The 27,827-nt window shown below is 42.6% G+C and overlaps 1 protein-coding gene across 1 annotated transcript in view; it reads right to left on the minus strand.

Annotated features, from left to right (window-relative positions):
• rtf1 (RTF1 homolog, Paf1/RNA polymerase II complex component) overlaps positions 1-27,827 on the minus strand; it is a 70,975-nt gene that overhangs the window by 11,312 nt on the left and 31,836 nt on the right. The window contains exons 3-13 of the mRNA XM_080202959.1: positions 27,335-27,482; positions 23,526-23,730; positions 21,534-21,645; positions 20,181-20,292; positions 18,520-18,655; positions 9,556-9,733; positions 9,013-9,095; positions 6,338-6,425; positions 5,899-6,006; positions 4,682-4,759; positions 1,467-1,588 (exon numbers count right to left, since the gene is read on the minus strand). Of these exons, the coding sequence (XP_080059085.1) occupies positions 1,467-1,588; positions 4,682-4,759; positions 5,899-6,006; positions 6,338-6,425; positions 9,013-9,095; positions 9,556-9,733; positions 18,520-18,655; positions 20,181-20,292; positions 21,534-21,645; positions 23,526-23,730; positions 27,335-27,482 (1,370 nt within the window). The remainder of the gene's footprint in view (positions 1-1,466; positions 1,589-4,681; positions 4,760-5,898; positions 6,007-6,337; positions 6,426-9,012; positions 9,096-9,555; positions 9,734-18,519; positions 18,656-20,180; positions 20,293-21,533; positions 21,646-23,525; positions 23,731-27,334; positions 27,483-27,827) is intronic.

Genomic DNA, 27,827 nt, shown 5'->3' on the forward strand with positions numbered 1-27,827 from the left:
TGGAGGCCATTCATCTCAGCTCCAGGACATCATTGCAGAAGTTCCTCAAGATAAGCAGCATAGTGGGTAGCACTGCTGAATTCAGTGCGAGGGAGCTGGGTTCGATTAGGGGCTCAGGAGGCTGTCCGTTTGGAGTTTGCATGTTCTCCCCATGTCTGCCAGGGTTTCCTCCCACAGTCCAAAGATCTGCAGGTTGGTTGTGTTGGCCATGGTAAATGCAGGGTTACAAGGATAGAATGGAAGGGAGGTTCTGGGTGAGATATTCTTTTGGAGAGTTGGTGCAGACTCAATAGGCCACATGGGCTCTTTCTGCACTGTGGAGATTCTATGGTTATATTGTCCTATGCCAACCATTTTGAGCTACTTCAACGACCTTCCTTCAAACATGAGGCTATCGATGGTTTGATTAATAATGATATCAGTATTCAGCATCATCCACACTTTTAGATGCTGAAGCCACGTGCAGCAGGATCTGGATAATGTTCAAGCTTGGACTGTTAAGTGGCAAGTAACATTTTGCACAAGTGCCAGGCAATGGCCACTTTCAACAAGAGACAATCCAACGATTGCTCTTGACATCCACTGGTATGTACATCAGCAAATCCCCACCATCAACATCCTGCAAGTTACCATTGACCTGGCACTGATCCAGACCAGCCAATTAAATCCTGTGGCTACAAGAGGCCAGAGACTTGGGATTCTGCAATTAACTCATCTCCTGACTTTGCAAAGTCTGTCCATCATCTACGAACATAAATCAAAAGTGTAATAGAATATGTTCCACGTGCCTGGATGAGTGCAGCCCCAACAACAAGTAATTCAACAATATCCAAGGCAAAGCAGTCCTCTTGATTGACATCACATCCAGTAATTTAAACATTCGCTTTCTCTACCACTGGGGAGCGTGCACCATCTAGAAGACGCAACTCGCTATGCTGCCTTCAAAAGCACCTTCAAAATCTGCAACCTCTACCACGTAGAATGACAAGGGCAGTGGATGCATGAAACACCACCACCTGTAAGTTCACCCCTCAAAGCCACTCACCAGCCTGGCTTGGAAACGTATGTGCTGCTGGGTCAAAAAACCCAGGGGACAATTAGGGACGAGCAATACATACTAGTACTGCTGCATCCCAAGAACAAATTTTAAAAATTAAATTAGGTAAACATTCCAGAGCAGCAACTGAGTGAGTGCTGCACTGTCAGAAATGAGGTCATTTGATGAGATGTTAAAAGCCAGACTCTGTCTGCCTTCTCAAGTGGGTGTAAAACAACACATGACACTATTCAAAGAGGAGTCTGGGTGTCCAGACCATTTATCTGTCAATCAACATAAAAAACATCTTATCTGGTCAATTATTTAACTTGTGCTTGTGGGAGCTTACTGTATACAAATTGGTTGCCATATTTCCTACAATACAACTGTACACTTTGGGACATCCTGATTGAGGTTGTGAAAGGCACACCTGATGGCAGAGATGTTTTTGGTGCGAAGTCTATCGAGGGCCTCTGCCCGTTCTTCTAGTTCATTCAGCTGATCCTGGATTTGTCGCGCCTTATCTGGCTCACCCGCTTCTTCTGCCATTGCCTTAAGAGAAAAGGAGGGAACGAGGGATTACTTGAGTGGAGATTATGAGTATCGGTATATATTGGTACTGTAAGACTCCAAACTAAAGACAGACTCTGACTGAGAGCTGTAACATGAACTGGCAAGGAAGCTATCATATGGCTATCTAAACAAACAAAGATGTGCTCAGAACAAAGGAGCATCAGTTGGGGAAACTAGCCTAAATGCATTTGTATGTTACAGCACGAGAGGGGCTAATCTCCCCAGCAGCCATGGAGCTCCCCTTCTCATCATGGCTTTAAAATGAGTGTCTATTCATTATTTTGTAAAAGGAATTCCAGTCCCCTCTAAGATGCGCACGCTTGGATGCCCAAGCATCGCGCAGGCTGCTCACAAGATGTCCCCGTTTTAGATAACATATGTGCAGCCATGCAAAATAAAATTAAACGTGCCCCGCACTGAAATAAAAGGAACAAAAAAATTACAAGGAACATTGCAATTTGACAACTTACGCACTTTGGAAGGAGAAATTTGACAAGGAAATATACTAAAAGGTCTGACACTGGGAAGTTCTAAAGAACAAAGGGACCTTGGCGTGTTTGTTCACAGATCTCTGAAGGCAGAAAGACAGGTAAGTAGGGTGGCCTTTATCTATCAGGGTATAGATTACAAAAAAGCAGAGGGGTCATGGTGGAGTTGTATAGAACTTTGGTGAGGCCACAGCTGGAGTACTGTGTGCAATTCTGGTTGCCACATTATAGAAAGGACGTGAACGCACTGCAAGGGATGCAGAGGAGATTCACCAGGATGCTGCCTGGAATGGAATATGCAAGTTATGAAGAGAAGTTGGACAGGCTTCTGTTGTTTTTATTGCAGCAGAGAAGACTGAGGGGCGATCTGATTGAGGTGTTCAAGATTCTGAGGGGCATGAACAGGGTGGATAGGGAGCAGCTGTTTCCCTTAGTTGAAGGGTCAGTAATGAGGGGACACAAGTTAAAAGTGAGGGGTGGAAGGTTTAGGGGTGATTTGAGGAAAAACCTTTTTACTTAGAGAATGGTGACAGTCTGGAATGCACTGCCTGGGAGGATGGTGGAGGCAGGATGCTTCACATCCTTTAAAAAGTAACTGGATGAGTATTTAGAACACCCTAACATTCAAGGCGATATGCTAAGTGCTGGTAAGTGGATTAGGTGAGCAGGTCAGGACATTTCATGCGTCGGTGAGGACTCGATGGGCCGAAGGACCTCTTTTTGCACTGTAGTAATCTGTGATTCTATCCAATAGATCTGAAAAACTTCTCTGAAATGTGCCGACCTTAATCAGTGGAACATCTTGCAGCACCACTGACCTGACTTGAGTGCAACTTAGGTCTCCTGTCATTCTCTGCAAAAGATTCACTTCAACAAACTGAACTTGCCATTAGGAGCCATGTTTTGGACAGGTATATCCAAGGAAAGCAGTGTAACACAAATATTCTGTTAGACTGCAAAAGGCCATTTTATGCCCCTCAGCTTGGCTCCCAAGATAGCTCTTCACCTGGTTTAATAGGCTCATCTCCTGTCTCTCAGCTTAGTTCCCTGATAACTGACGCAGCTGAATACATCAACACTGGCACATGCAATTTTGAGAAAATGAGTTTTCTGAAAACATCAGGATAAAAGTTTGAAGGTGCCAACACAAAGTCGTCAAGCTGATCTGACTTCATTCCCACTATTTTCCCATAGGCCTCTTTCTCTCCCCACCCCAATACCAATAAAGCAAACAGTTCATTGCAAAAAATTGGTTAACCTCGGTGGCTGAGAGCAAATAAGTCAAGGTATAATTGTAGAATATCTGTGCCAGAGGTTTAGGCTCCTTAGAAATGATAGGCCACAATCTTGGGCAGAAGGTGAAGACAGAGAAACAACAAACATCTCAGGGAAAGCCTGTCTATGGTGCTTTAATTTTTTTTCTGTACATAACTATTTGCAGCTTACCCGGAACCGGTGTAATAGTAGTAACAAAATGTGGCACTGCACAAATTAAGGCACAGAAAGATGATTTCTCACAAGCCACCTGACAAAAGGTGTACAGCGAATCTTTTCAGAGTTAAATTTACCAACACATTGTATGGATTACCAAAGGTAATAGCACTCAAATACAGCTCAGCCACCAGTAAAAAGAAACAGTTCATCTTCCAAAGTGACAAGGGTGAGGGGGCAAGAAAGGGCCATCATTACCTGAATTTTAATACACAAAGTTACATTTATAACATACTCATCATTACAAAACCCCACAATTCGAGTGTAAAAGCAAATTATAACTTGCATCTACACAATACTACAATGAGCTGAGGTATTGTACAAACTGAAGTAAGTGGAAGAGGAATGCAAGCCAGAGTGCGAGGCATTAGGACAGGGTGATCAGACACAAGGTTAGAAAGGTGGGCTTTGAAAAAGTTTTGAAAGGATGAGAGAGAAATAAACAGATGCAAAGAGGTTTAGGGAAGGAGCTCCAAATAATGAAACTAAGAGGAGGATCGGAAGACGAAAGTGCTGAGAGAGGTGTAAGGTTAGAGAAGAAAAACAGGCTGTGTAAGATTCAAAGATGAAGCCTTTAAATTTAATGCATTGGAGGGCAAGGGCAGATGTTTACAATGAAAACATATAATGGAAGTATAAAAATAGATTCATGACTTCAAAGTTCAAACCAAATTACACGTGCCCCTAGTCTGACCTCAAATCCCAACTTTACATTGTTACAACACTTGGGTTTGAAAGCCCTACAGATCTTTTCCACCCCTTAACCCCAAGTCTCAGCAACGATTTTTAAAAAATTGTCTATATTCTTATTCTGACCTTCTTAGCCTTGGTCATCTCACATCCTAAACAAACTTTTCTAGCTGAGGTACTATCAATCCAGATGGTCCCTTTAGAAGATAGTTCTTCTTCTCTACATCCTCGATTCTTTCCTCCCTTCATCTCATGTATCTTCACGTCTCCCTACTTAGTCTTCCTGTTTTCATCCTTTGCTCCACAACCCAATTATCCCTGCACCCCCAGACCCACACAAACTGAGTGACATATCAGGTACAAAAAGTAACACACACATCCACATATACATCATGTCACTCACCTTTTCTTTCATAAGCTGAGTCTTTTTCATAGCATAATTGGAAGGTGCTTTCCTGAATCGGTCCTTTTCCTTCACAATCTGCAAGGACAGAACAGAATTGCTCAACAAAGGCAAAAACATGACTATTACTCCCAGTTGACAGCTCCAAGTGTTAAGCTTCTCTAAATATTGTCAAAATCTCCACTGTCCAAATAGTCTCTCATAATAGTCAATTCCCCACAATACTTCAATTTGAAGTTTCAAATTTGACTCGGAAACTTAACCCTGTCTACAGATACTACCAGACCTGCTTAGCTTTTCCAGCACTTTTTTATTCCTCACAAAATTTTTTATTTATTTGTGTCACAAGTAGGCTTAAATTAACACTGCAATGAAGTTACTGTGAAAATCCCCTAGTTGCCATACTCCGGCACCTGTGCAGGTACAGAGGGAGAATTTTGTAAAGCCAATGCATCCAACCAGCATGTCTTTTGGATTGTAGGAGGAAATTGGAGCATCCGGAGGAAACCCATGCAGACACGGGGAGAACACGCAAACTCTCCAAAGACAGTGACCTTAGTCAGAAATTAAAACTGGAGCTGACGACCTAAGGCAGCAGTGCTAACCACTGTGCCACCTTCGAGCCTTGTGTTCGTAAATTCAGTACCTATATTACTACTGAGGTATAGAAACCAGGAGAATTCCATATTCAATCCCCGTTTTTGTATCAAGTCCAATAAAACGTGTTAATGTGACTGCTATTTGCGGTCCACATGTTTTACAATGTGTTCAAGTAGTTTAATGTTGCAATAGGCAACCCAAGAAATTATGCATTAAACACTGCATTAAGTCACCTTTGACTCAGTCAAATCAAGCCCAGACCAATGGAGGTTATACCATCTTCTGACTGTATGGGACCAACTTGAAATGAACAACTCACAGCTACAGGGTGAAATGCTCCAACTTTAGTATTAGGTTTGCAATCTCAGAGGCTACAGTAGATACTGTGAAACATGGAACAAGTTCAGACACAACATTGGACAGTGCACTCTGCTGCACTCTTTCATAAAGTAACCAGGGATCACTAAGTGGTTAGTAATCTCTTGGATGGTGATAATGGGTAAAGTGTGGATTGCACCTGAGTGGAATGCATTTAACCACAAACCAAATAATAATGGGGATTGAAAATGGCATTTAATGATTTTGCCTGCCTAGTTAGCTCTTGATAAGTAACATACCTCTTCAATGTCACGGTCATTGAATTTGTACTCCAGTGCCTGTTTGATCTGCTGCTCCTTCTTGTTGACTTCATCCATGGTTGGTAACTGCATTCCTCCCATCATTATCTGTAATAATGGGACTCAAGTTAAGCTATCTTGATGACACTCTGGACTTGCTGCCCTAGGACCACATAACATAATTCCTCCAACCCCGTTTGAATAATAAGCAGGGCTGAAAACCAGCAGTTACCTGTATATTTTCCAAAGGCTTTTATAGCAGGGGCCCTAATGCCATTAAGCAATTTCTATCTTGCAGGTAAATCTTCCAAGTACCAACGCACAAGATTGTGTTAAGACATTGGTCTTGCAGCTCACCAACTGCGACAATTCCATCACATTCTTAATTTTAGATACACAAAACCAAAACTAACAAATCCCGCCACAACACACAACTCACCGTCTCCCTCCATTTCATGAACTCTGTTTCTGTGAACTCTTGGTTTGACACAAACTCAAGACGAAACACCCGTTCATCTGAGCCATGTCTGCAAAAGACAAAAACACACTTATCAAGAGGTAAAAGTAGGTGGAAAATAAACTTGTATCACTGTTACTGGCAGTTAATCCGGGAAGTATTGAAATTGGTGAGGTTGACTTCTCCAAGTCCTGTCACACGTCAAGTGGTTGGAAAACTCCAGCCATTAATTAAACCAATTCCACTGATCCCTATATTCAGTTTCAATGAATCATTTAGTGAATCTGTGGTACCCTTGCCTGAAACCAAAATGGAATAACATCTTTTCACTATTATGGATTTGACCATAAGATCCCCAGAGATCACTTCCTTAAAAAATATTACTGCAAAGATGACAAGTGAAAGGTGAATTCAGTTTTTCACCAAGTATAAATTTCCCAGCGAAATTCAATCTGACCACGATTCAAAATTTGTTTCATGGGTATTCCAGGAAATTCTTTGCACTTTAAGAATAAAACAACTTAAATCAACTGTAACCACAATGACGAGGACATTGGAAAGATGCCATCAAACTTTAAAAACAAAGATCAAAGCTTATTCCCTTGAATGTCCAAAGGATTTGGACAGAGGAATTTCATTTTTATTGTTTGCAATTAGGGATGCAAGTCATGAATCAACAGGTTTCGGTCCCTTTGAGTTAGTCTATTGGCCTGAAGTAAGAAGACTATTTGTATATATTAGAGATCAATTTACAGATCAAGAGGAGGAATTTACTCTCTGCATGTGTCCCAAGTTCCGAGAAACTGTCAAAAATATGTACCGCTGCTCTAGAACACTGAAACTTATAAACTTTATTTATATGCTACAAGTTACAAGTGTTGGTCAATCTCTCCAACTGCTTAAACGCTATCACCTTTGGATTTAGAACCTGGGATCACAATTGAACGAACTATGGGGAGGGGATTATTGTGTCGATTGCATACAAGATAAGTGCCACGAGATTATGATATTAAAATGCACAGTATTTTTTTAAACCCTTACTTCAGGAATGTCTTTTTTTGAGAGGGCATGTGTGCTGATCCATGTGCTTTTGGAGGGGAAAAATAACTATATTTCATGTCATGGGGATATGCCCTTTAAGAATTAGGTTATAGGGATGCCCTTTAAGAATTCAATTATAGGGATGAGCAGATAATAGGTGTGGCTCTGGTTTCAAGCAGAATTTTAGTTTTAGAAAAAGCTTGCAGCAGAAAGCATCTCTTTCATGCAAAGTTCAAGTGAAATTCTATGCAGACTGTAAGAGTTTCAATGACTCTTACAAGTGAAACCGCATTTGGAATATTGATGCAGTTCTGGTCACCACACTACCAGAAGGACATGAAAACTTTGGAGAGAGTGCAAAGAAGGTTCACCAGGATATTGCCTGGTTTCAAAGGCATTGGCTATGAGGAGAGGTTGAATAAAATACGATTGTTTTCACTAAAAAGACAGAGGCTAAGGGGAAGCCAGATACAGGTCTACAAAATCATAACAGGCATAGACAGGGTGGATAGTCAGAGGCTTCTCCCCAGGGATTACAAGGAAGCACATGTTCAAGGGAGAGAGGGAAAATTCAAGTGAGATGTGCAAGGGAGGTCTCTCATGTAGAATGGTGAATGCCTGGAATATACTGCCAGAGGTGTGGAATCAAGCACGTTAGCAACGCTTAAGAAGCATCTGAATGGGTACATAACATGGAGGGAATAGAGAAATACGAACCCAGCAAGGGCAGAAGGTTTCTCTTAGTTTAGTTAGGGCCATCATGATCAGCATGGGTTGGAAGGACCGAAGGGCCTATTTCTATGCTGTACTTTTCTTTATTCAGGGAGAGTTTTAGTATTCCAGTAAGAAACAATTTTAAGAGAAATCCTTCACAGAAGTAAGCAGAGAGCATGAAAAATCTCAACCCTTATACAAATCTTTGAAATAGTACTCAGCCGAGTGGTTAATCTTCCAATTTCTGATAAGTAACCAACTTGAGTATATGGATGTACAAAGAAGGTTCAGTTAAGAAGTTTGGTTTGAAGTACAAGGATCAGTACTCATTGTATTTTTATCTTTAATGTAACTAATTACTTTACAGATTTGTTTTCAGATTCCGGTATTTGTGACGTAAACAGGAAGCAGTCATTCACCCCCTCAAGCCCCATTCTGTCATTCTTAATTGCTCTGCAGCCTCAGAAGCTCTTTTTACGGGTGATAATGGGGGCACTGTTCTGTGTGTGAAGTTCCATGCTAACAGCTTAGCTCTAATTTTAAGGTCATGCCCCGTTCTGGATTTTCTCAGAAGAAATTATTCCTCGCCATCTACCTTATTAATTCCAATTACCATAACCACCCCAATTACATGACATTATTCCTTCATCTCAGGTGCAAAAAATCTATATTTATTTTTGGTGAAGGATCGTTTTCAGTTTGGCTGCAATACCAAATTTACTTTTAGGCTGCCCTAAAGTGATTTGGCTGATTTGTGAGTATTGGTTACTTTATTACAGGATCACAGAGTTGATTCTATTCATCAAACCATGCTCTACCAGCAATTAGCAGCACTGGAAAGAAGCTAGCAGAATAAAATGTGTTCAACAGGAATGAAGGGACCATTCCCTTCTGGTACCTACCGTAACTGCAGGCCTTTGTTTGTTCTTGAGCTGCCTAGTTGATAGACCTTTCCAGTTTCTACAACACCAGTGATTTCTGCGACCTGGAAACAGAGATACATTTACAACTACCAACCACGCACATACTAGTGTATGCCAGGAATCTTAATTGCAGGGTGCACCAGAGTAGACAACAGTAAAAGAGATGAACTAACTAATGCCAAGCTTGCATCTCAAAAGCCGGTAGGGTATGTTAAAGTCAGTTTCAGTAAAGAGTAAGATAGTGCAGACATGGTGCAATAAGTCTTGATTACAATTGAGTGACGAAGCGGACAGGAGGAAGGAAGCATGTGTTACTTAAGACTCCAGAAGGAAAATTCAGAGAAGCATGACTATGAAAGGAACGAAACGGTGACATAAAAATTGAGAAAGCACAGAGTGGGACAGGGTGAAAGGCGTGTGGTAGCAACCACCTCCTGCTGCATGCTGACCCTAGACATTGACCATCATCCATTTTAGCACCACATTGATGTAATACACCATCAGCTACAACTCCATACTTGCCCTGTATACTGGCTTCCCATTGCTGTTTCCAATACCAATGCGGACAAAGCAACCAACTGCTGTTTTGGAAAAGAAGGGCATGTGACACCATCGCTCCAGCTTATATCGTGAAAGTCTGATTTTGTTGAGTTCCTCTGGCAAAGTGACTGGAAGTGACTTGGCTGGAACTTCCTCTTTTCTGTCCAAATAAAAACAAAGTTAACCTCAACAACAATGAACTGAAATTCTAATATTAGCACAAGACACAGCAAGTATCACAACACCATTTCAAATCACAGGAATGTCAACCAGGTTGCCTCTTCCAACTGCTTCCCTTGAATCCATTAAATGTGCGTGGTGAGGATAGAATCAGGTTCAGCTTCAAGTCGCTTCTGGGTTTGAAATTGTCCCACCACTATACTGTCAGTATACAAATATAGATTAACAAAGCCACATCACTACTTCTCAAAGATGTGCACAAAATATTAGAAGCATCGCTAGAGTTCCTTCTTCTTTCTCTCCTGTCACCACAGGTCTTTTCATCAAGAGCTCAGATATGCTCCATGCTTCTCTTGCATACTCTACAGGCTGACCAGCTGTACCCTCCTCGCACTGTCATTCCCATCCAGTGTACTTGCTGGTTGTTGCCCATAACAACCTCCTTCCCATCCTCCTCACCCCAAACACTACAGGTTCCTTGGATCTGCTGAAAGATCAAGTGTGACTCCCTTGTGAGCAAGGCTCTTGCAATCTCCCCAGCCTTACTGCTGATGTGAAATGAAACTTGGCTAGCCATAGCCTTCACAGAAGTCTCCCCAGCTCCCTTCCATCAATTCTCCTTTATTTGTCAGATCCAACACCAAGATAGCTTTATTATTTTCCTCCGTTAGGCTCTGCATTGGGTACCAACCCATTGTCACTGATTTCAATTTTCATCTTCACTCCCTGGCTGTCTTTCATCCAAATTCACTGCCCTCCCATCAAGGGTATGGAGGAACTCTTGAAAAGGGGCAGCTAAACCCCAAACACTACTTCAGTGTTTCCCTCACTATCTTCTCCTCTAACAAAAAAAAAATGGTAGGAGGGCCACAAGCAAGGGAGAGGTGAGTTGAGATTGTTTCATCCTTTTACCTGTATAAAGGGAGGTATGGCAGTTGTGACAGTGATATGCTCCTCCTGCCAGATGTGGGAATTTAGGGAGCAATCGAGTCTACCTGACAACTTCGTCTGCAGGAAGTGTGTCCAGTTGCAGCTTCTCACACCGCACTGTTCAGTTGGAGCAACAGATGGACGCACTGAGGAGCATACAGGAAGCAGAGAATGTGATAGACACTAGTTACAGGGAGATTGTCATACTACAGGTTCAGTCAAGTAGTTGGGTGACTGCCAGGAGAGATCGGCAGGTAGTGCAGAAGTCTCCTGTGGCTATTCCCCCTTTAAAAAGATATACCATTTTGGATTCTGTTGAGGAGGATAGTCTGTCAAGGGAAAATACCAGCAGTAACCAGGCCTGTGGCACCACACCTGGTTCTGCTGTACAGCAGGGTCAGGCAAAGAGCAAGCAAGAAGTAATGGGGACTCACTAGTTAGAGGCACAGATAGGTATTTATGTGGCCTTGATCGAGACTCCAGAATGGTGTGTTGCTTCCCTGGTGCCAGGGTCAAGTATGTCTCTGAGCAGTTGCAGGACATTCTTAAGGGGGAGGATGAGCAGCCAGGAGCTATTGTATATATTGGTACCAACGAAATAGGTAGGAAAAGGGATGAGGTAGTGAAGTGTGAACAGAGAGAGTTAAACCAAAGGCTAAAGTGCAGAACCTTGAAGGTAGTAATTTCTGAACTACTACCAGTGCCATGTGCTAGTGAGACTAGGAATAGGAAGATTAGGCAAATGAATGCATGGCTTGAGAGCTGATGCAGGGGGCTAGGATTTAGATTTTTGGATCACTGGAATCTCTTCTGGGGAAGAGGTGACCTGTTCAAGAGGGATGGGTTACACCCGAACTGGAGAGGGACTAATATCCTGGTGGGGAGATTTGCTAGAGCCACTCAGGAGGGTTTAAACTAATGGGGTGGGTGTGTGTGTGGGTGGAAGGTAGGTAGGAAGGATCCAAAGCAGTAGGGAGACAGAAGAGGCGGTTGAGGACAACACAGACGTTAAAGAGAGCACATTAAGTAGTAAAGGCAGTGTCAGTAATCCTAGCACCAGACAGATCAGGCAAAAGCATTGCATGGAGCAAAGGAAGTCCAGATTAAACTGCATTTATTTCAATGCAAGAGGCCTGACAGATGCATTCAGGGCATGGATGGGTACATGGGACTGAAATATTATAGCAATTACTGAAACATGGCTAAAGGAGGGACAGAACTGGCAGCTCAATGTTCCAGGGTACAGATGCTATAGGAAAATTGGAACAGGAGGAGAGAGAGGAGGTGGAGTTGCACTTTTGATTTGGGAAAGCATCACAGTAGTACTGAGGGGGCATATATCCAAGGGTCTTTATGGGTAGAAATGAGAAATAAGAAGGGGAAAATCACTGATACGGTTGTACTATAGGCCTCCAAAATGAGGAGCAAATATGCAAGGAGATTACAGATAGCTTCAAGAAAAATAGTAGGGGATTTTAACCTTCCCAACATTGACTGGGGCAGCCATAGTAATAGAGGGTCGGATGGAGAGAAATTTGTTGAGTGTATTCAGGAGGAATTTCTCATTCGGTATGTGGGTGGTCTGACTAGAGAGGGGTCAAAACTTGACCTCCTCTTGGGAAATAAGGAAGGGCAGGTGACAGAGGCGTTAGTGAGGGATCACTTTAGGACCAGTGACTATTAGTTTCTATTAGAATCTATTAGTTTCAAGATAACTATGGAGACTGATAGGTCTGGCCCAAGAGTTAAAATTCTAAATTGGGGCAAAGCCAATTTTGATGATATCAAGTAGGAAATGTCAAGAGGTAATTGGGGGAGTCTGTGGGAAGGCAAAGGGACGTCTGGTAAGTGGGAGGCTTTCAAAAGTGTGTTAACCAGGGTTCAGAGTAAGCACATTCCTCTTAGGAGTGAAGAATAAGGCTGGTTGAAGTAGGGAACCCTGGATGATTCAGAATATTGAGGCCCTGATCAAGAAGAAGGAGGCACATGATGTGCATAGAGTAGGTGGGATCATGTGAATCCCTTGAAGAATACAGGGGGTACAATAGTAGAATTAAGAGAGAAATCAGGAGGGCAAAAAGGGGAATGCAGTTTTAGGAAGTTAGGTAGAAAGTTAAAAAAAAGGACCTCTAGGGTCATAATTTCAGGATTACTCCCTGTACCACATGCCAGTGAGGCTAGGTATAGGAAGACAGTGCAGCTCAACCCATGGCTAAACAGCTGATGTCGGAGGGAGGGTTTCAGATATCTGGACCACTGGGGGGCTGGGGCAGGTGGGACCTGTACAAGAAGGACGGGTTGCATCTGAACTGGAAAGGCATAAATATTCTGGCCAGGAGGTTTGCTAATGTCACAGAAGGACTTAACTAGTTTGGCAAGGGGGTGGGAGCGAAAGCAAAGGTGAATTAACTGAAGGAAAACCAGAGGAGTAGGGCCAGTAAGACTCAAAGAACAGGCAGAGTGTAGTAGACTGAAGTCCATTTTTTTCAATGCGAGAAGTACAACAGATAAGGAGATTAACTTAAGAGCTTGGGTTAATACTTGGAACTATGTTGCTGCTGCTACTACAGAGATTTGGTTAAGGGAAGGGGAAGTGGCAGCTTAACATTCCAGGATACAGATGTTTCAGGCGGGATAGAGGGGGATGTAAAAGGGGTAGGGGAGTTTCACTACTGGTTAAGGAGAATATCACAGGAGGATACCTCGGAGAGTCATATAATGAGGCAATATGGGTAGAGATCAAGAATAGGAAGGGTGTAGTCACAATGTTGGGGGTTTACTATAGGGTGCCCAACAGCCAGTGGGAGATAGAGAAACAGATACGTAGACAGATTTTGGCACGATGTAAAAGTAACAGGGTTGTTGTGGTGTGAGATTTTAACTTCCCCTATATTGATTGGGACTCACTTAGCGCTGGGGCATGGATGGCGCAGAGTTTGTAAGGAGCATCCAGGAGAGCTTCTTGAAACAGTATGTAGATAGTCCAACAAGGGAAGGGGGGCCACACTGGACCTGGTGTTGGGGAATGAGTCCAGCCAGGTGGGCAACGTTTCAATAGGACAGCAGTTCAGGAACAGTGACCACAATTCAGTAAGCTTTAACGTACTGATGGATAAAAATATAGTCCTCAAGTTAAGGTGCTAAACTGGGGGAAGGCTAATTACAACAATATTAGCAGGAACTGAAGAATGTAAATTGGGGGCAGATGTTTGAGGACAAATCAACATCTGACAAGTGGGAGGCTTTCAAGTGTAAGTTGTTAGGGATTCAGGACCAGCACATTCCTGTAAGGATGAAAGATGAATATGGCAAGTTTTGGGAACTTGAATAATGAGAGATATTATGAGCCTAGTCAAAGAGAAAAAGGAAGCATTTGTCAAGACTAGAAGGCTGGGAACACACGAAACAAGCGTGGAATACAAGTAGGAAGAAACTTAAGCAGGGAGTAAGGAGGCCTAAACGGGATCACAAAAAATTATTGGCCAGCGGGATTAAGGAAAATCCCAAGGCTTTTTATACATATATAAAGAGCAAAAGGGAGAGGGTTGGCCCATTCACGGACAGGGGAAGGAATCTATGTACGAAGCCAGAGAAAATGGGCGAAATATTAAATTAATACGTTGCGTCAGTATTCACCAGAGAAGGACTTGGTGGACGACGAAAGTGGGAACGGGTGTGTAGATAGTTTGAGTCATATTGAGATCAAAAAGGTGGTGCTATTGGGGTTCTTGAGAAACATTAAGGTAGACAAGTCGCCAGAGCCTGATTGGATATACCCCAAAATACTGAGAGAGGCAAGGGAGGAAATTGCTGGGTCCCTAAGAGAAATCTTTGCATCCTCACTAGCTACAGGGCAGTTCCGAGAGGACTGGAAAATAGTCAATGTTGTTCCTTTGTTTTAAGATAGCAAAAATAATCCAGTTAATTACAGACTGATGAGCCTTATGTCAGTGGGAGCAAAATTATTGGAGAGGAATCTTCAAGGCAGGACTTACTCCCACTTGGAACTAAGCGGACGTATTATCAAAAGGCAATTTGGTTTTGTGAATGGGAGGTCATGTCTCGCTAACTTGATCAAGTTTTTTTGAGGAAGTGACGAAAATGACTGATGAGGGTAGGGCAGTGGATGTTGTCGACACGGACTTCAGTAAGGGCTTTGACAAGGTCCCTCGTGGCAGACTGGTGCAGAAGGTGAAGTTGCATGGGATCAGAGATGAGGTGGCAAGGTGGATACAGAACTGGCTCGGTCATAGAAGTTTACTACATACAAAATATTGAAGTTTACTACATACAGCACTGGCTTGGTCAATGGGTTCACTATCAAATAAACTTGGACTTTAACCTGGTGTTGTGAGACTTCTTACTCGGTCATAGAAGACGGAGGGTAGCAGTGGAAAAGTGGGTTTCTAAATGGAAGGCTGTGACAAATGGCATTCTGCAGGGATCAGTGCTGGGACCTTTACTGTTTCTGATATATTTATAAATGATTTGAAAAAAATCTAACTGGTTTGATTAGTAAGTGTGCGGACGACACAAAGATTGGTGGATTTGTGGATAGCGATGAGGGCCATCAGAGAATTCAGCAGGATATAGATCAGTTGGAGGCTTGGGCGGAGAGATGGCAGATGGAGTTTAATCTGAACACATGAAAGATAATGCATTTTGGAAGATCTAATACAGACAGGAAATATACAGTAAATGGCAGAACCCTTCAGAGTATTGATAGGCAGAGGGATGGTACACAGGTCACTGAATGTGGCAACATAGGTGAGAAGGCAATCAAGAAGGCATACAACATGCTTGCCTGCATCAGCCGGGACACTGAGTTTAAAAATCAGCAAGTCATGTAGCAACTTTATAGAACCTTAATTAGGCCACACTCGGAATAGAGTGTTCAATTCTGGCCACCACACTACCAGCAAGATATTGAAGCTTTGGAGAAGGTACAGAAAAAAGATTTACCAGAATGTTGCCTGGTATGGCGGGCATTAGCTATGAGGAGAGGTTGGAGAAACTCGGTTTGTTCTCACTGGAATGACGGAGATTGAGGGGCGACCTGATACAAGTCTACAAGATTATGAGGGGCATGGACAGAGTGGATAGTCAGAAGCTTTTTCCCCAGGGTGGACGACTCAATTACTCAGGGGCATAGGTTTAAGATGCGAGGGGCAAGATTTAAAGATGTACGAGGCAATTTTTTTTGCACAGAGGGTGATGGGTGCCTGGAACTCGCAGCCACGGGAGGTAGTGGAAGCAGATACGATAGTGAGTTTTAAGGGGCATCTGGACAAATACACGAATAGGATGGGACTAGAGGGATAGTCTCTGGAAAGGTAGGGGTTTTTAGTTCAGTCGGGCAGCATGGTTGGTGCAGGCTTGGAGGGCCAACAGGCCCGTTTCTATGCTGTAATTTTCTTTATTCTTTGAGATTCTTTTGACAGAGAAGGCAAAGGAAAATCCAGGGAGCCTCTACAAATACATTAAGGCCAAAACAGTAACTAGGGAGAGAGTAGGTCATCTATGTGCAGACCCACAAGAAATGGGTGAGATCCTAAATGAATATTTCTGATCAGTATTTACTGTTGAGAAAAACATGGATGTTAGGGAACTTGGGAAAATAAATACTGATATCTCGAGGAGTGTATATATTACAAAGGAGGTGATGTTGGAAGTTTTAAAGCGCTTCAAGGTCGATAAATCCCCAGGACCTTAAGAAATGTACCCCAGGACATTGTGGGAGGCTAGGGAGGAAATTGCAGGTCCCCTAGCAGATACTTGAATCGATATTCAAAGATGGGATATCTGAAAATTGGATGGTGGCAAATGTCATGCCTTTGATTAAAAAGGGCTGCAGGGAAAAATCTGGGAACTACAGGCCAGTGAGCCTCACATCTGTGGTAGGTAAGTTGTTGGAAGATATTTTGAGAGGCAGGATCTACAGTCATTTAGAGATGCAAGGACTGATTAGGGACAGTTAGCATGGCTTTGAGTGGAAAAATCATGTCTCTCATATTTGATTGAATTTTTTTGAAGGGATAACCAAGGAGGTAGATAAGGGCAGTGCAGTTGATTTTGTCTACAATGGACTTTAGCAAGACCTTTGATAAGATACATGGTAGATGTTGCATAAGGTTAAATCTCATGGGATCCAGGGTGAGGTAGCTAAATGGATACAAAATTGGCTTGATGATAGAAGCCAGGGGGTGGTTACAGAGGGATGTTTTTCAAACTGGAGGCCTGTGACCAGCGATGTGCTTCAGGGATCAGTACTGAGTCCACTGTTATTTGTCATTCATATTAACGATTTGGATGAGAATATAGGAGGCATGGTTGGCAACTTTGCAGATGATACTAAGATTGGTGGCATAGTGGACAGTGAAGGAGGTTTGCAATGGGACTTTGATCAATTAGGCCAGTGGGCTGACAAATGGCAAATGGAGTTCAATGTAGATAAATTTGAGGTGATGCATTTTGGTCAATCGAACCAGGGCAAGACTTGCTCAGTTAATGGATGTTGGGAGAGTTACAGAACAAACAGATCTAGGGGTACAAATTCATAGTTTCCTGAAAGTGGAGTTACAGATGGACAGAGTGGTGAATAAGGCATTCAGCATGTTTGGTTTCATTGGCAAGAATATTGAATGCAGGAGTTAGGACATCTTGTTGAAGTTGTACAGACATTGGTACAGCCACACTTGAAACATTGTGTACAGTTCTGGTCACCCTATTATAGAAAGGATATCATTAAACTAGAAAGTGTGCAGAAGAAATTTACTAGGATGCTACCGGGACTTGATGGTGTGAGTTATAAGGAGAGGTTGGATAGACTAGGATGTTATTCTCTGGAGAGCAGGAGGCTGAGGGGTGATCTTATAGAGGTCTATAAAATAATGAGGGGCATAGATTAGCCAGATAGTCAATACATTTTCTTAAAAGTAGGAGAATCTAAAACTAGAGGACATAGGTTTAAGGTGAGAGGGGAGACATACAAAAGGTTCCAGAGGGGCAATTTTTCACACAGAGTGGTGAGTGTCTGGAACAAGTTGCCAGAGGTAGAAGAGGCGGGCACAATTTTGTCTTTTAAAAAGCATTTAGGCAATTACATGAGTAAGATGAGTATAGAGGGATGTGGCCAATTGGGACTAGCTCAGGGTTCAAAAAAAAAAGGACAGCATGGACAAGTTGGGCCAAAAGACCTGTTTCCATGCTGTAAACCTCCATGGCTTGATAACTTCTATAAAATCTTCTCATCTATATTCAGGCACATCCCCTTGACCTCCTCATTCCCATGGTTCTAATTGTATACAATCATCAATCACCAATTCCATGCAATTCCCTCCTTCCCTCCAATTCCATTTACCTTGAAAAATCTCTCTCCCACCAAGTCTCTTGCAACTTTCAAACAACTAACTTCCCACTCTATCACCAATCATTCACCACAATTTCTCTGCAAGTGATGATTTTATGAAACTGTTCCACATTTTAACTCTGATGATTCTGTCCCCATCAGAATATTCACCAACACTCACACCCACCACCCAGGACACATGTTCCCTGCCAAGTCAGAGGGCTACTTATATATACATATTTAGTATACAACTATTGAAGCCATTTATCACCAGATTTTGCTGGGCAACAGAACTGGCCCCTGCTCCACTGATTTACATGCCTTCCCATTCCAAAACTTCAGGCGAAGGGGCAATGTTCATTTCAACTTCATTACTGAGCTGTGAAACTTGCCCTGAAGAATATAATAACTCACAATAATTCAGTTTAAGATCCTAGTTACCCAAAGACGTTCACTGCAAATAAATTGCAGTCACATTAAGAACTTACTCTTCCTCCTCATCAGAAGATGATGACCTAGACGACCGATCACTTTTCACACTAGACTGTTCTTCCTCCTCCTCCTCTTCATCGTCAGAATAAACCTCGCTGGCTTTTAAAGGCTGTTTTCTGGCCAACAGTTCAGCTGAAACAAACAAGATTATTCAAACTCCAGACTCACTTTTGGCACTAACTTTCAGAAGAACAGTTTACTCTCCTGCAGGTGCTCACTTTTGTCATAGTCACCCCGTCTTTTTCTTCCTCTTCTCAGATACCATGTCACAAGATGCCCCTGGATATGTTCACAGATCCTTTGTGCCTTTCAACATTCTTTGACGGCCCAACTGAAGCAGGTGCCCCACCCTTTCACCTATCTTTCCATGTAGAATGCCCGCTGGGGACTAAATTCACTAACTTCCTTTCCACCACTATCACCTGGGCTCTACCAATGGATCAACAATTACTATCCTTCTTTGCATCTCTCTCCAAAGTGTCTGTTACCTGACAAAAGATGCACTTGGACCCCTCAACCATACTACAGAATATTGCACACACTTTTTGATCTTGATGAAAACCTGGTTGTGAAAAGTGACACTTTCTCTCTGACTGACTTCTGCTTGATTATACATTTCTACATTACAATAGTGACCATACTGCAAAATCATTTAAGTCTGGAAACTGCTTTGGGTTGCCCAAAGGTTGTGTGAGGCAGTATATAAATTCAAGTCCTTTGCTTTACCATCTGCCCTACCCAAACTGTTGCAATGGTTTTCACCATCAAATCACACATCATCTCATCCTTTACTCCTCTGATACTCACACTCATGCCCACATGTTCCACTCGCTTCCTCAGAATCCTTCTTTCCTATACTCCACCCAGGCTTCTCCACAAGTTACCCTTCCCAAGCCTTTGCAGTAAGCAATTTCTCATCCTCAATGAATTCAATCTCTACTTGATGCCTTTTGTTCTTTCATCAGAATTTTTCCCCCAAATTCGTCTCACTATAATTTCCTACTCATGATCACAGCTAACCCCTCCATTTGTTACAACACACCTTCGGCTTAATTACGCCCTCTGATATGCTTGGCTAGAGGCAAAAGCTTCATTCTCCCCAACTTTGCCTCCTGAAGGCAAAGGGCACAACTCATTTGTTATCTATCACTAGATCATGCTGGATTTTTTGTCTATCATTGCAAAATGGTTAGGGATATTCACCCCTGTTAGAGCCAAATAAATTCAAATTGCTATTGGAATTTAGCAATAGCAAAGCAGCTCCACAGAAGTACTTAATGGTGGTGGGGTGGGGGTGGTGGAAATAGAGAGAGAAACTGTCCTATCTTACTTAGGCTCCACCAGTGAAGGAGAACAAATTAGCTAGACTGCTTACAACTCTTCTTAGATGAATGGAGCTGCTCACTAAATCTGAACAAAATAAAATTGCACAGAGGGTCCTTAAAGTTGGATACAAAAATTGTGAGCACAAGGGGCAGCTAGAAAGAGAACGGGATTGAGATGGACTCCCTTCCACGGAATGTTATAATTTGAAACAACAAATTCAAGGTCATTAGGATAAATCTGAAAAATAAAAGATGGTATGGTTGTCTTCATTAAAACCTCTGGCCCATTGAATCTCATCAGCCTGCTCAAGTGTAACCACTGCATTTCTCACCTGTTTTGTTTTTCTTTTTCTCTCGTTCAGCTTTCAACTCCTCCATTGCCTGAGACTTCTTGTCCTGTTTCTCATCCCTTCTTGACCGCCGCTCTTTATTGTGTGACATCACCTGAAATGACAAAAAAAATTTCAGCCTGGTGCATGAGACACACTCATTTCTTTATCTGTCAATGGTACTGACCTTTACTGAGTAACAAATCTTCAGCAGCTCCATATCCTTAAAACTATAAATTAAAATAGTCCTTTCTTCCCTGTGGTTAATGCCTCCTACTAGTTAACAGTTCCAAAGGTGCTCACCCATCCTCAAATGTTTGTTCAAGTGTCCATCCTCAATTTGCGAGCCTATATAGTAACTGCAGGTTGCTCTACCATGAAGGAATACATCTTGCAGCCACAGGGGCAGGTAACCCGAACTAACTTGCTTCCTTCCAGATACTTGAGGCCAGTGCTGTGCAATCTCTTACGCTAAGATCACAGAGCACTGAACTTAGGGCTCCCTGCTGCAAGTGGTTCAGAACAGTTATCAGAGGAAACTGAAGCAGTTACACTTCACTTAGATGGGTGCAACTTAGTACAAAGCAGGACAAAGTAGTCTGCTTGGTTGACACTCCACCCATCTTCTTAAACATTACTCCATCTACTGCTGAGCATGTGTGTACCATCTCCAAGATGCACTACAGCAACGCAGCAAAGCTCCTTTGACATCACCTTCCAAACCAGTGGGCTCTGCCACCTGGAAGGACAGAACTATCAGGTGCGCAGGAACAGTACTACCTGCAAGATTACCTGCAAATCGCATATTATCCTGACTTGGAAATACATCACTGTTCCTTAGCTGTCCTTGGGTCAAAATCCTAGATCTCCCTATGCCACAGAGACTGCAGCGTTCAAGGCAGGTCATTATTATCATCTTAAGGGCAACAATAGATAAACAAAGAATGCAAATGATGCTCACATTATGTAATGTCAAGTTGCTCTACCACAATATAACTATTTTTAAAGTATGTCTTTGTCAGCAAAGAAAAATCCCTCACTGTACTCTTTCACATTTGGAGAATGACCCACCCCACACATTTAGCAATGTTCTCTTAAAACATACCATAGCACCAAAACAATGCAGTAACAAGCACCATCTGGTGACAGGATGCTGGAAAGAGGGTGGTACTTTGCATGAAAAAATGCATGGGCATCAGCAGTAGGAAGAGTGGTTAAATGGACTGAACAGTGCTGAGCCAGAGATCAAATCACAGTGAACACAAGGGGATAAAGTGGGGCCTCAACCTCCTTTTGTACTGGGTTGCAGAAAAATTGGTAGAACACTAAAAGCAGACAGTACTCAAATCAGCATACCTGAGACTCTTGAATTTGCTGCATCTTCTTCTCCCGCTCTTCCTCCATCTTCTTCTTCTTCTCTTTCTTTTCTTTCTTCTTTGCTGCCTTCAACTTCTTTTCAATTTCAAATCTGACAAATTTGAAGAACGATTTGAATAACAGCTGAAGTTCCAACTTCACAATGAGCTAAACTGAGCTAATCTGTACCATGCACAGCACAGGATATGAAACAAATCTCAACAACAGCCAAGTTGATAAATTCTCTCTCCCACTCAGTTTCAATCCAACTCAATTAGTATGCAATTTAACTAGCAATTATCAATAGAAAAAGCACTGGTTGAAAGGGCTAACTTTTGATGCCTGATATCATTGGTGTAGATGGGATATAACCAAAACTCACAGTCCAGCTTTTCCAAGGTCACATTCTTGACCTGCACAATTGTGTGAAAACACAGCAGTCACACATTCTCTTTCAGCACCGAGATGACCTTCGTCCAACCTGTTTAACATCATCCGTCTCCACCCCTGCTTCAGCACATATGCTGCTGAAATTCTCACTCCCGTCAGTTGCCTCTAGACTTGACCAATCAAATGTTGTTTTGGCTCGCTTCCCACCAGGCATGTTGTGGAGATGCTGGCTTCCCACCAGGCACCAGCCATAAAATTAAGCTCCCAAAAAGCAGTGCTCCCTATACCCTGACTATAATCAAATCCCATTACCTGACCTATAACAGCTCCCTTTCTGACAATACATCAATTTTAATATTCTCATCCCGATTCCCAAAATTGTCTGAATTGTGGGATTGTCTCTTGTTAATTTTCTCCAGTCATCCACCTTCCAAGATCTCCATGCACCTTCAAATTCTAGTCTCTTATGCAGCCCAAATTTTCTTTGCTTCAACACTGGTGGCTGTGCCTTCAGCTCTCTAGGCCCCAAGATCTGGAAAATTTCTCCACTTTCCTCCATAAAACCTACCTTCTTTACCAAACTTTTGGTCAAATGCCCAATATCTCCTTACATGGCTGTCAATTTTGTTTCATAGCACTCCTCTAAAGCACTTACAAATTTTCATAGCATTAAAAATGCTAGATAAATGCAAATAGTTGATGGTATAGTGGCTTTACAGTTGGTCTCAACATCTCAGCAGTGGAGGGATAAATCAGTACATATGTAACTGATGCACTGAATAGCCATATTTTCACCCAATGCCCATACATGGGCACTATGCAAAGGTTAAATTGCTCTCTTCCCACATAGGGGCACTTTGGCCAAGTGTAGAGTTCCAACTGCTGCTTGGATGAGATTAATTCACTCAGCACAAACAGAGGATGGTAGTTGGAACTTGCATTTAATGCAAGACCATTTGCCACATACTCAAACTGTCAAGACAGCTGAATAAGAGTCACTACACAAAATGCTTCAGCAAGATATTCTCATAACCCAGCTTGTGCGAGCACTTGCTGCAACTACCATGTGTTACTTCCTTAGGAAACTTCACAAAAGAACCTTGAATTCTCTTAAGGAGTTAACATTAATTAATCACAAATCACTACGATGCAGGCTCATCACATCTGCACCAGCTCACCATCTTACCAAGGCCCTCCCCATCTCCCAGCCTATCCTTATAACCCCACGTATTTCCCTCACTAATCCCCTGAACCTACATATTTTGGGACACTAAATTAGCATGACCAATCCACCTAACCTGCACATCTTTAGATTGAGGAGCACCCAAAGAAACCCATGCAGACATGGGGAGAAACACCACACAATCACCCAAAGTCAGAATTGAACCCAGGTTCCTGATGCTGAGGCAGCATTGGCAACCACTATGCCATCCAACATGCCACCCTACTAACTATGAGGTTTGTACAACCACAAAAACAGTATTCTGCGATTGAATAAGAAAGCAAACTCTAGAAGTTCCAGAAATTCTGAGATAATCAAGTGTCTATACTAAAATACACTGACTACATGGAGTAATCAGAATCTCTGGTACAGAATCTCACCTCCTCCTCAGCACCTCTCTTTTCTCTATCCGATTATAGAGCTCCTGCTCTCTTTCTTTCTCAGTCATTTGTTCCAATCTTGCTCGGTCTTCTTCATCGCCCATGAAGTCATCATCATAGCCATCATGAAACTCCTCCTCCTCTGATGAGGACGAAGACTCAGAGCTTGAAGACGAGCTACTGCTTTCTGAATCAGAAACTTCCCCTGAAAAATTTAAACACCAGACTCAGTCTCCAAGGACCATCTACACAAGTGAAGTAGAAGGATGGAGATGGGAGGGGTGGGATCGAGGGTGTGGTGGAATAAAATCTTACATTTATATAGCAACTTCAATGTGGAAAAGCAGTGGATCAGAATTGCAATAATAACAGCAAGATTGTCCACACACTCAGTTATTACTTTGTAGAAGTGACAGCCATTTGTGACATCCATACAAGCATAGTTAAACGTGGAAATCTGGAAGCTGACGTTGGTGAGCTGTTGCAGTCTTCACAGACTGAATCATTTAGAAATTTCTATTTTGTTGTGAACTTTAACTATTTATCACTTTTCTTGCTGTGGAGACCATTACAGTTAAACTAAAATAACAGCAAAATACTGCAGATGCTGGAGATCTGAAATAAAACAGCAAGTGCTGAGAAATAACTCCGCAGATCTGGCAGTGTCCACAGATAGAGGAAATGTTAATGTCTTAAGTTCAATCTGACTCATTTCTGAAGAGGACTCAAAACATTAACTCTGCTTTTATATTATAAAAGGTTAAACTTGTTGAATCAAAAGTTACTCAATTTTTAATGGCATACTAAGTTACAAGCACTCTGAGCCTGAAAAACTAATTTCATAAATATGAAATCATAGAATAGAATCCCTATAGTGCAAAAGGTCAATCAGCCCATTGAGTCTGCACTGACTCTGACAGAACAGCCCACCCAGACCCTATTCTTGTAACCCCAAGTATTTACCCTATTAATCCCCCTGACACTGAGGACAATTCAGCATGGCCAATCTACCTAACCTGCACATCTTTGGATTGTGGGAGGAAACCAGAGCACCTGGAGGACACTCACACAGACACAGAGAGAACATACAAATTCCACACAGTCACCCAAGGCCAGAATTGAACCCAGGTTCCTGGCATTGTAAGGCAGAAGTGCTAACCATTGTGCCTTTTAAGGTTTGTGATTGTGTGCTGCCTGTCTTGGTGTTAAATTCAAATCACCTGTAGTAGGTACGACATTTAAGTGATCAGAAGAGGATGCCTGCCCTCTAGATTTTGCCAAATCTTTAATGTTAGCTTTCAGAGCTCACTTTTGAGCACATGCCTTCAGTGCTGGCTACAAAATCCAGACTATCTTCAGCCCTGTAACCACAGTTAGCGCGACAACTTTGCCCACAGCTGAGTTCCTCCAATTCTGACCTCCTTCAGTTCTGACCTTACATTGCTCCATCATTGGCAACTGCCTAGTCCCCAAGTCATAGAATTTCCTCCCAAAACTTCTGTCTCTCTTGCCTCCTTTAAGATGCTACTTAAAACCTTTGATCAGGCTTTGACAAAGTCCCTCATGGAAGGTTGGTAGAAAAGATTAAGGCTCATGGGATACAAGGCCAGGTATTTAGATGGGTTGAGAACTGGCTTGCTAAGAGGAGACAGTAGTAGTGGAAGGGTCCTTTTCTAGCTGGAGGTCTGTCACTAGTGGTGTGCCGCAGGGCTCAGTACTGGGACCTCTTCTCTTTGTAGTATACGTAAATGACTTGGAAGAGGGAGTAAGCGGTGTGATCAGCAAATTTGCTGATGACACTAAGATGGCTGGATTGGCAGGCAGTGAGGAGCAGTGTCCAGCAATACAATGGGACATTGATAGGCTGGTATATTGGGCAGATATGTGGTAAATGGAGTTTAATCCTGATAAATGTGAGGTGATGCAATTTGGCTGGAATAATGTAGGGGGGAGTTATATGATAAAGGGTAAGCCTATAAAGGGTATAGAAACGCAGTGGGACCTGGGGGTGCAAGTGCACAAGTCTTAGAAGGTGGCAGTACAAGTGGAGAAGGTTGTGAAGAAAGCTTATGGTACGTTAGCCTTTATAGGAAGGGGTATAGAGTATAAGAGCTGGAGTCTAATGTTGCAGTTGTATAGAACGTTGGTTAGGCCGCATTTGGAGTACTGCGTCCAGTTCTGGTCGCCTTACTACCGGAAGGACGTGGAGACTCTGGAGAGAGTGCAGAGGTGGTTTACCAGGATGTTGCCTGGTATGGAAGGACTGGGTTATGAGGAAAGATTGAGCAAATTGGGGCTGTTTTCCCTTGAAAGACGGCGACTGAGGGGGGATCTAATAGAGGTATATAAGATTATAAAGGGTATAGATAGAGTAAACAGAGGTAAGCTATTTCCTATGTTAGAGACACACAGTACAAGGGGCCACGGGCTTAGGGTGAGGGGGGAGAGGTTTAACACGGATATTAGAGGGAGGTTTTTCACACAGAGGGTAGTGGGGGTATGGAATGCTCTGCCAAGTAAGGTGGTGGAGGCAGGCACGCTGGAGTTGTTTAAGAGTTACTTAGACAGGCACATGAGTGGGTTGGAGATGGGAGGATATAGGAGATTGTTTCAAATAAGGTTCATTAGCATTGGGACGTCCCTGATAATGTAAAAGGATGTGGAATGATACTAATGTTTTTCTCTTTTAATTCACAGGTTTTAAGTCGGTCCGCCTTGTTGTCTAACGAGGGGCATACACACGATGGGTCGTACTAGGGCTGCTCTTGGATGTTCGGGAATGGCCTAGTGCTCATGATGTTAGTGTGTGCTTGAACTGGACCAGATGCTGTGCAACACAACAGCTCAGTGACTATCACTGTTTGCTGTGCAGACACTTGGGTTTGGGCCAGTGTCTGTGGGAGTTTGCGCATTCTCCCCGTGCTCGCATGGGTTTTCTCCAGGTGCTCCAGTTTCTTCCCACACCCCAAAGATGTGCTATTAGGCTGATTGGAGGTAATAAATTGTCCCTAAATTAGTTTCCCTCAATGTGGAATGCCATTAGCATAGATAAGGGTCATGGGTGGAGGGGGGACTGGTAATGTTAAAATGGCGGTGTGGGCTCGTTGGGCCGAAGGGCCTGCTTCCCGGGCTGTTTTTGTTCTTTTAGTCACTAATACCATCCCCTTATGTGACTTGGCTTTGTAATGTTCCTGTTAATGGCCTTAAGATGTTAAAAGCACTATATAATTGGTGTTAAGCTCTGCTCTGAAGGCATATGAATTTGAAATGTTAACTCTATTTCTCTCTCCATAGATGCTGCCAGAGCTGCTGAGATTTTCCAGCATGTGTTTTTATTTCAGATTTCCAGCACCACAGTATTTTACTTTTACGTTAAAGATGGACTCTCCCTTGGTTTGGTAAATTGCCATCGTCAATATACTCTACTAGCCTCTAACCCTTTCCATCCATACCCCTGCACTCTATTAACCTCTAAACATTTCCATTCACTTCCATGCCCCTGCACCACCCCTGCATGAGTGGCCTACTCCTGCTCCTATTTCTTATGTTCTTATGTTCTTATAAAGGGTCAGAAATTAGTTCATTATTACCTTCTTGTAACCAGACCAACAAGCTAAAAGGAATGTACCCACTACAGTGCAGGAATGGAAACTTCCACGAGTTAGCAGCACTGCTGCACTATATGAATTATTCTCATTAATTGTAGCTTAAAGTGGGCTATTTAGTAGCAAACACAGTTGCCTGCAGTGGACAGCCATTAATTATGGCCAAATGTGGGTGTAATTTACTGAAGAACTCTAATGGTTTACCTTCTTCTGGTGCAGAGCTATCACCAGAACTGTCTTCAGCTGAGCTGCCAGATGATGCCGCCTTGTTCACTGCTCTCTTGGTGGCCGGCTTCTTCTCCACACCCTTACCTTTTCCCTTCTTTTTGGTTTTGCTGCCTCCCACTGTCCACTAAAAAGAAAAGTGCATTGTTAACGTAAACACCTATTAGCAACATAAACACCCTCTGATACAAATCCCAGGCAGTGCAGCCCTTGCAGCTGCATGGAAAACACCATTTTTATGTAGAAAATAGGCTTTAACTTTCTGCTAATGGGATCTTCCACTTAACTTAAAACTAGCTTGAAATCACAGCTGCAAAATTAAGATTCACTGCAATTTGTAATGGAGGATTTAGTTAAGAGCTATCATGATAGCATATTATTAGATTCCAGTGTCCTGCTCTGTTTGATCTGATTTGATTCGATTCGAATTGTCACACGTATTTTCATAGTGAAAAGTATTGTTTCTTGCGCG

The sequence above is a fragment of the Carcharhinus amblyrhynchos genome, chromosome 14, assembly GCF_965287045.1.
Source record: "Carcharhinus amblyrhynchos chromosome 14, sCarAmb.v2.hapA, whole genome shotgun sequence".
In the NCBI taxonomy this organism is placed as follows: domain Eukaryota; kingdom Metazoa; phylum Chordata; class Chondrichthyes; order Carcharhiniformes; family Carcharhinidae; genus Carcharhinus; species Carcharhinus amblyrhynchos.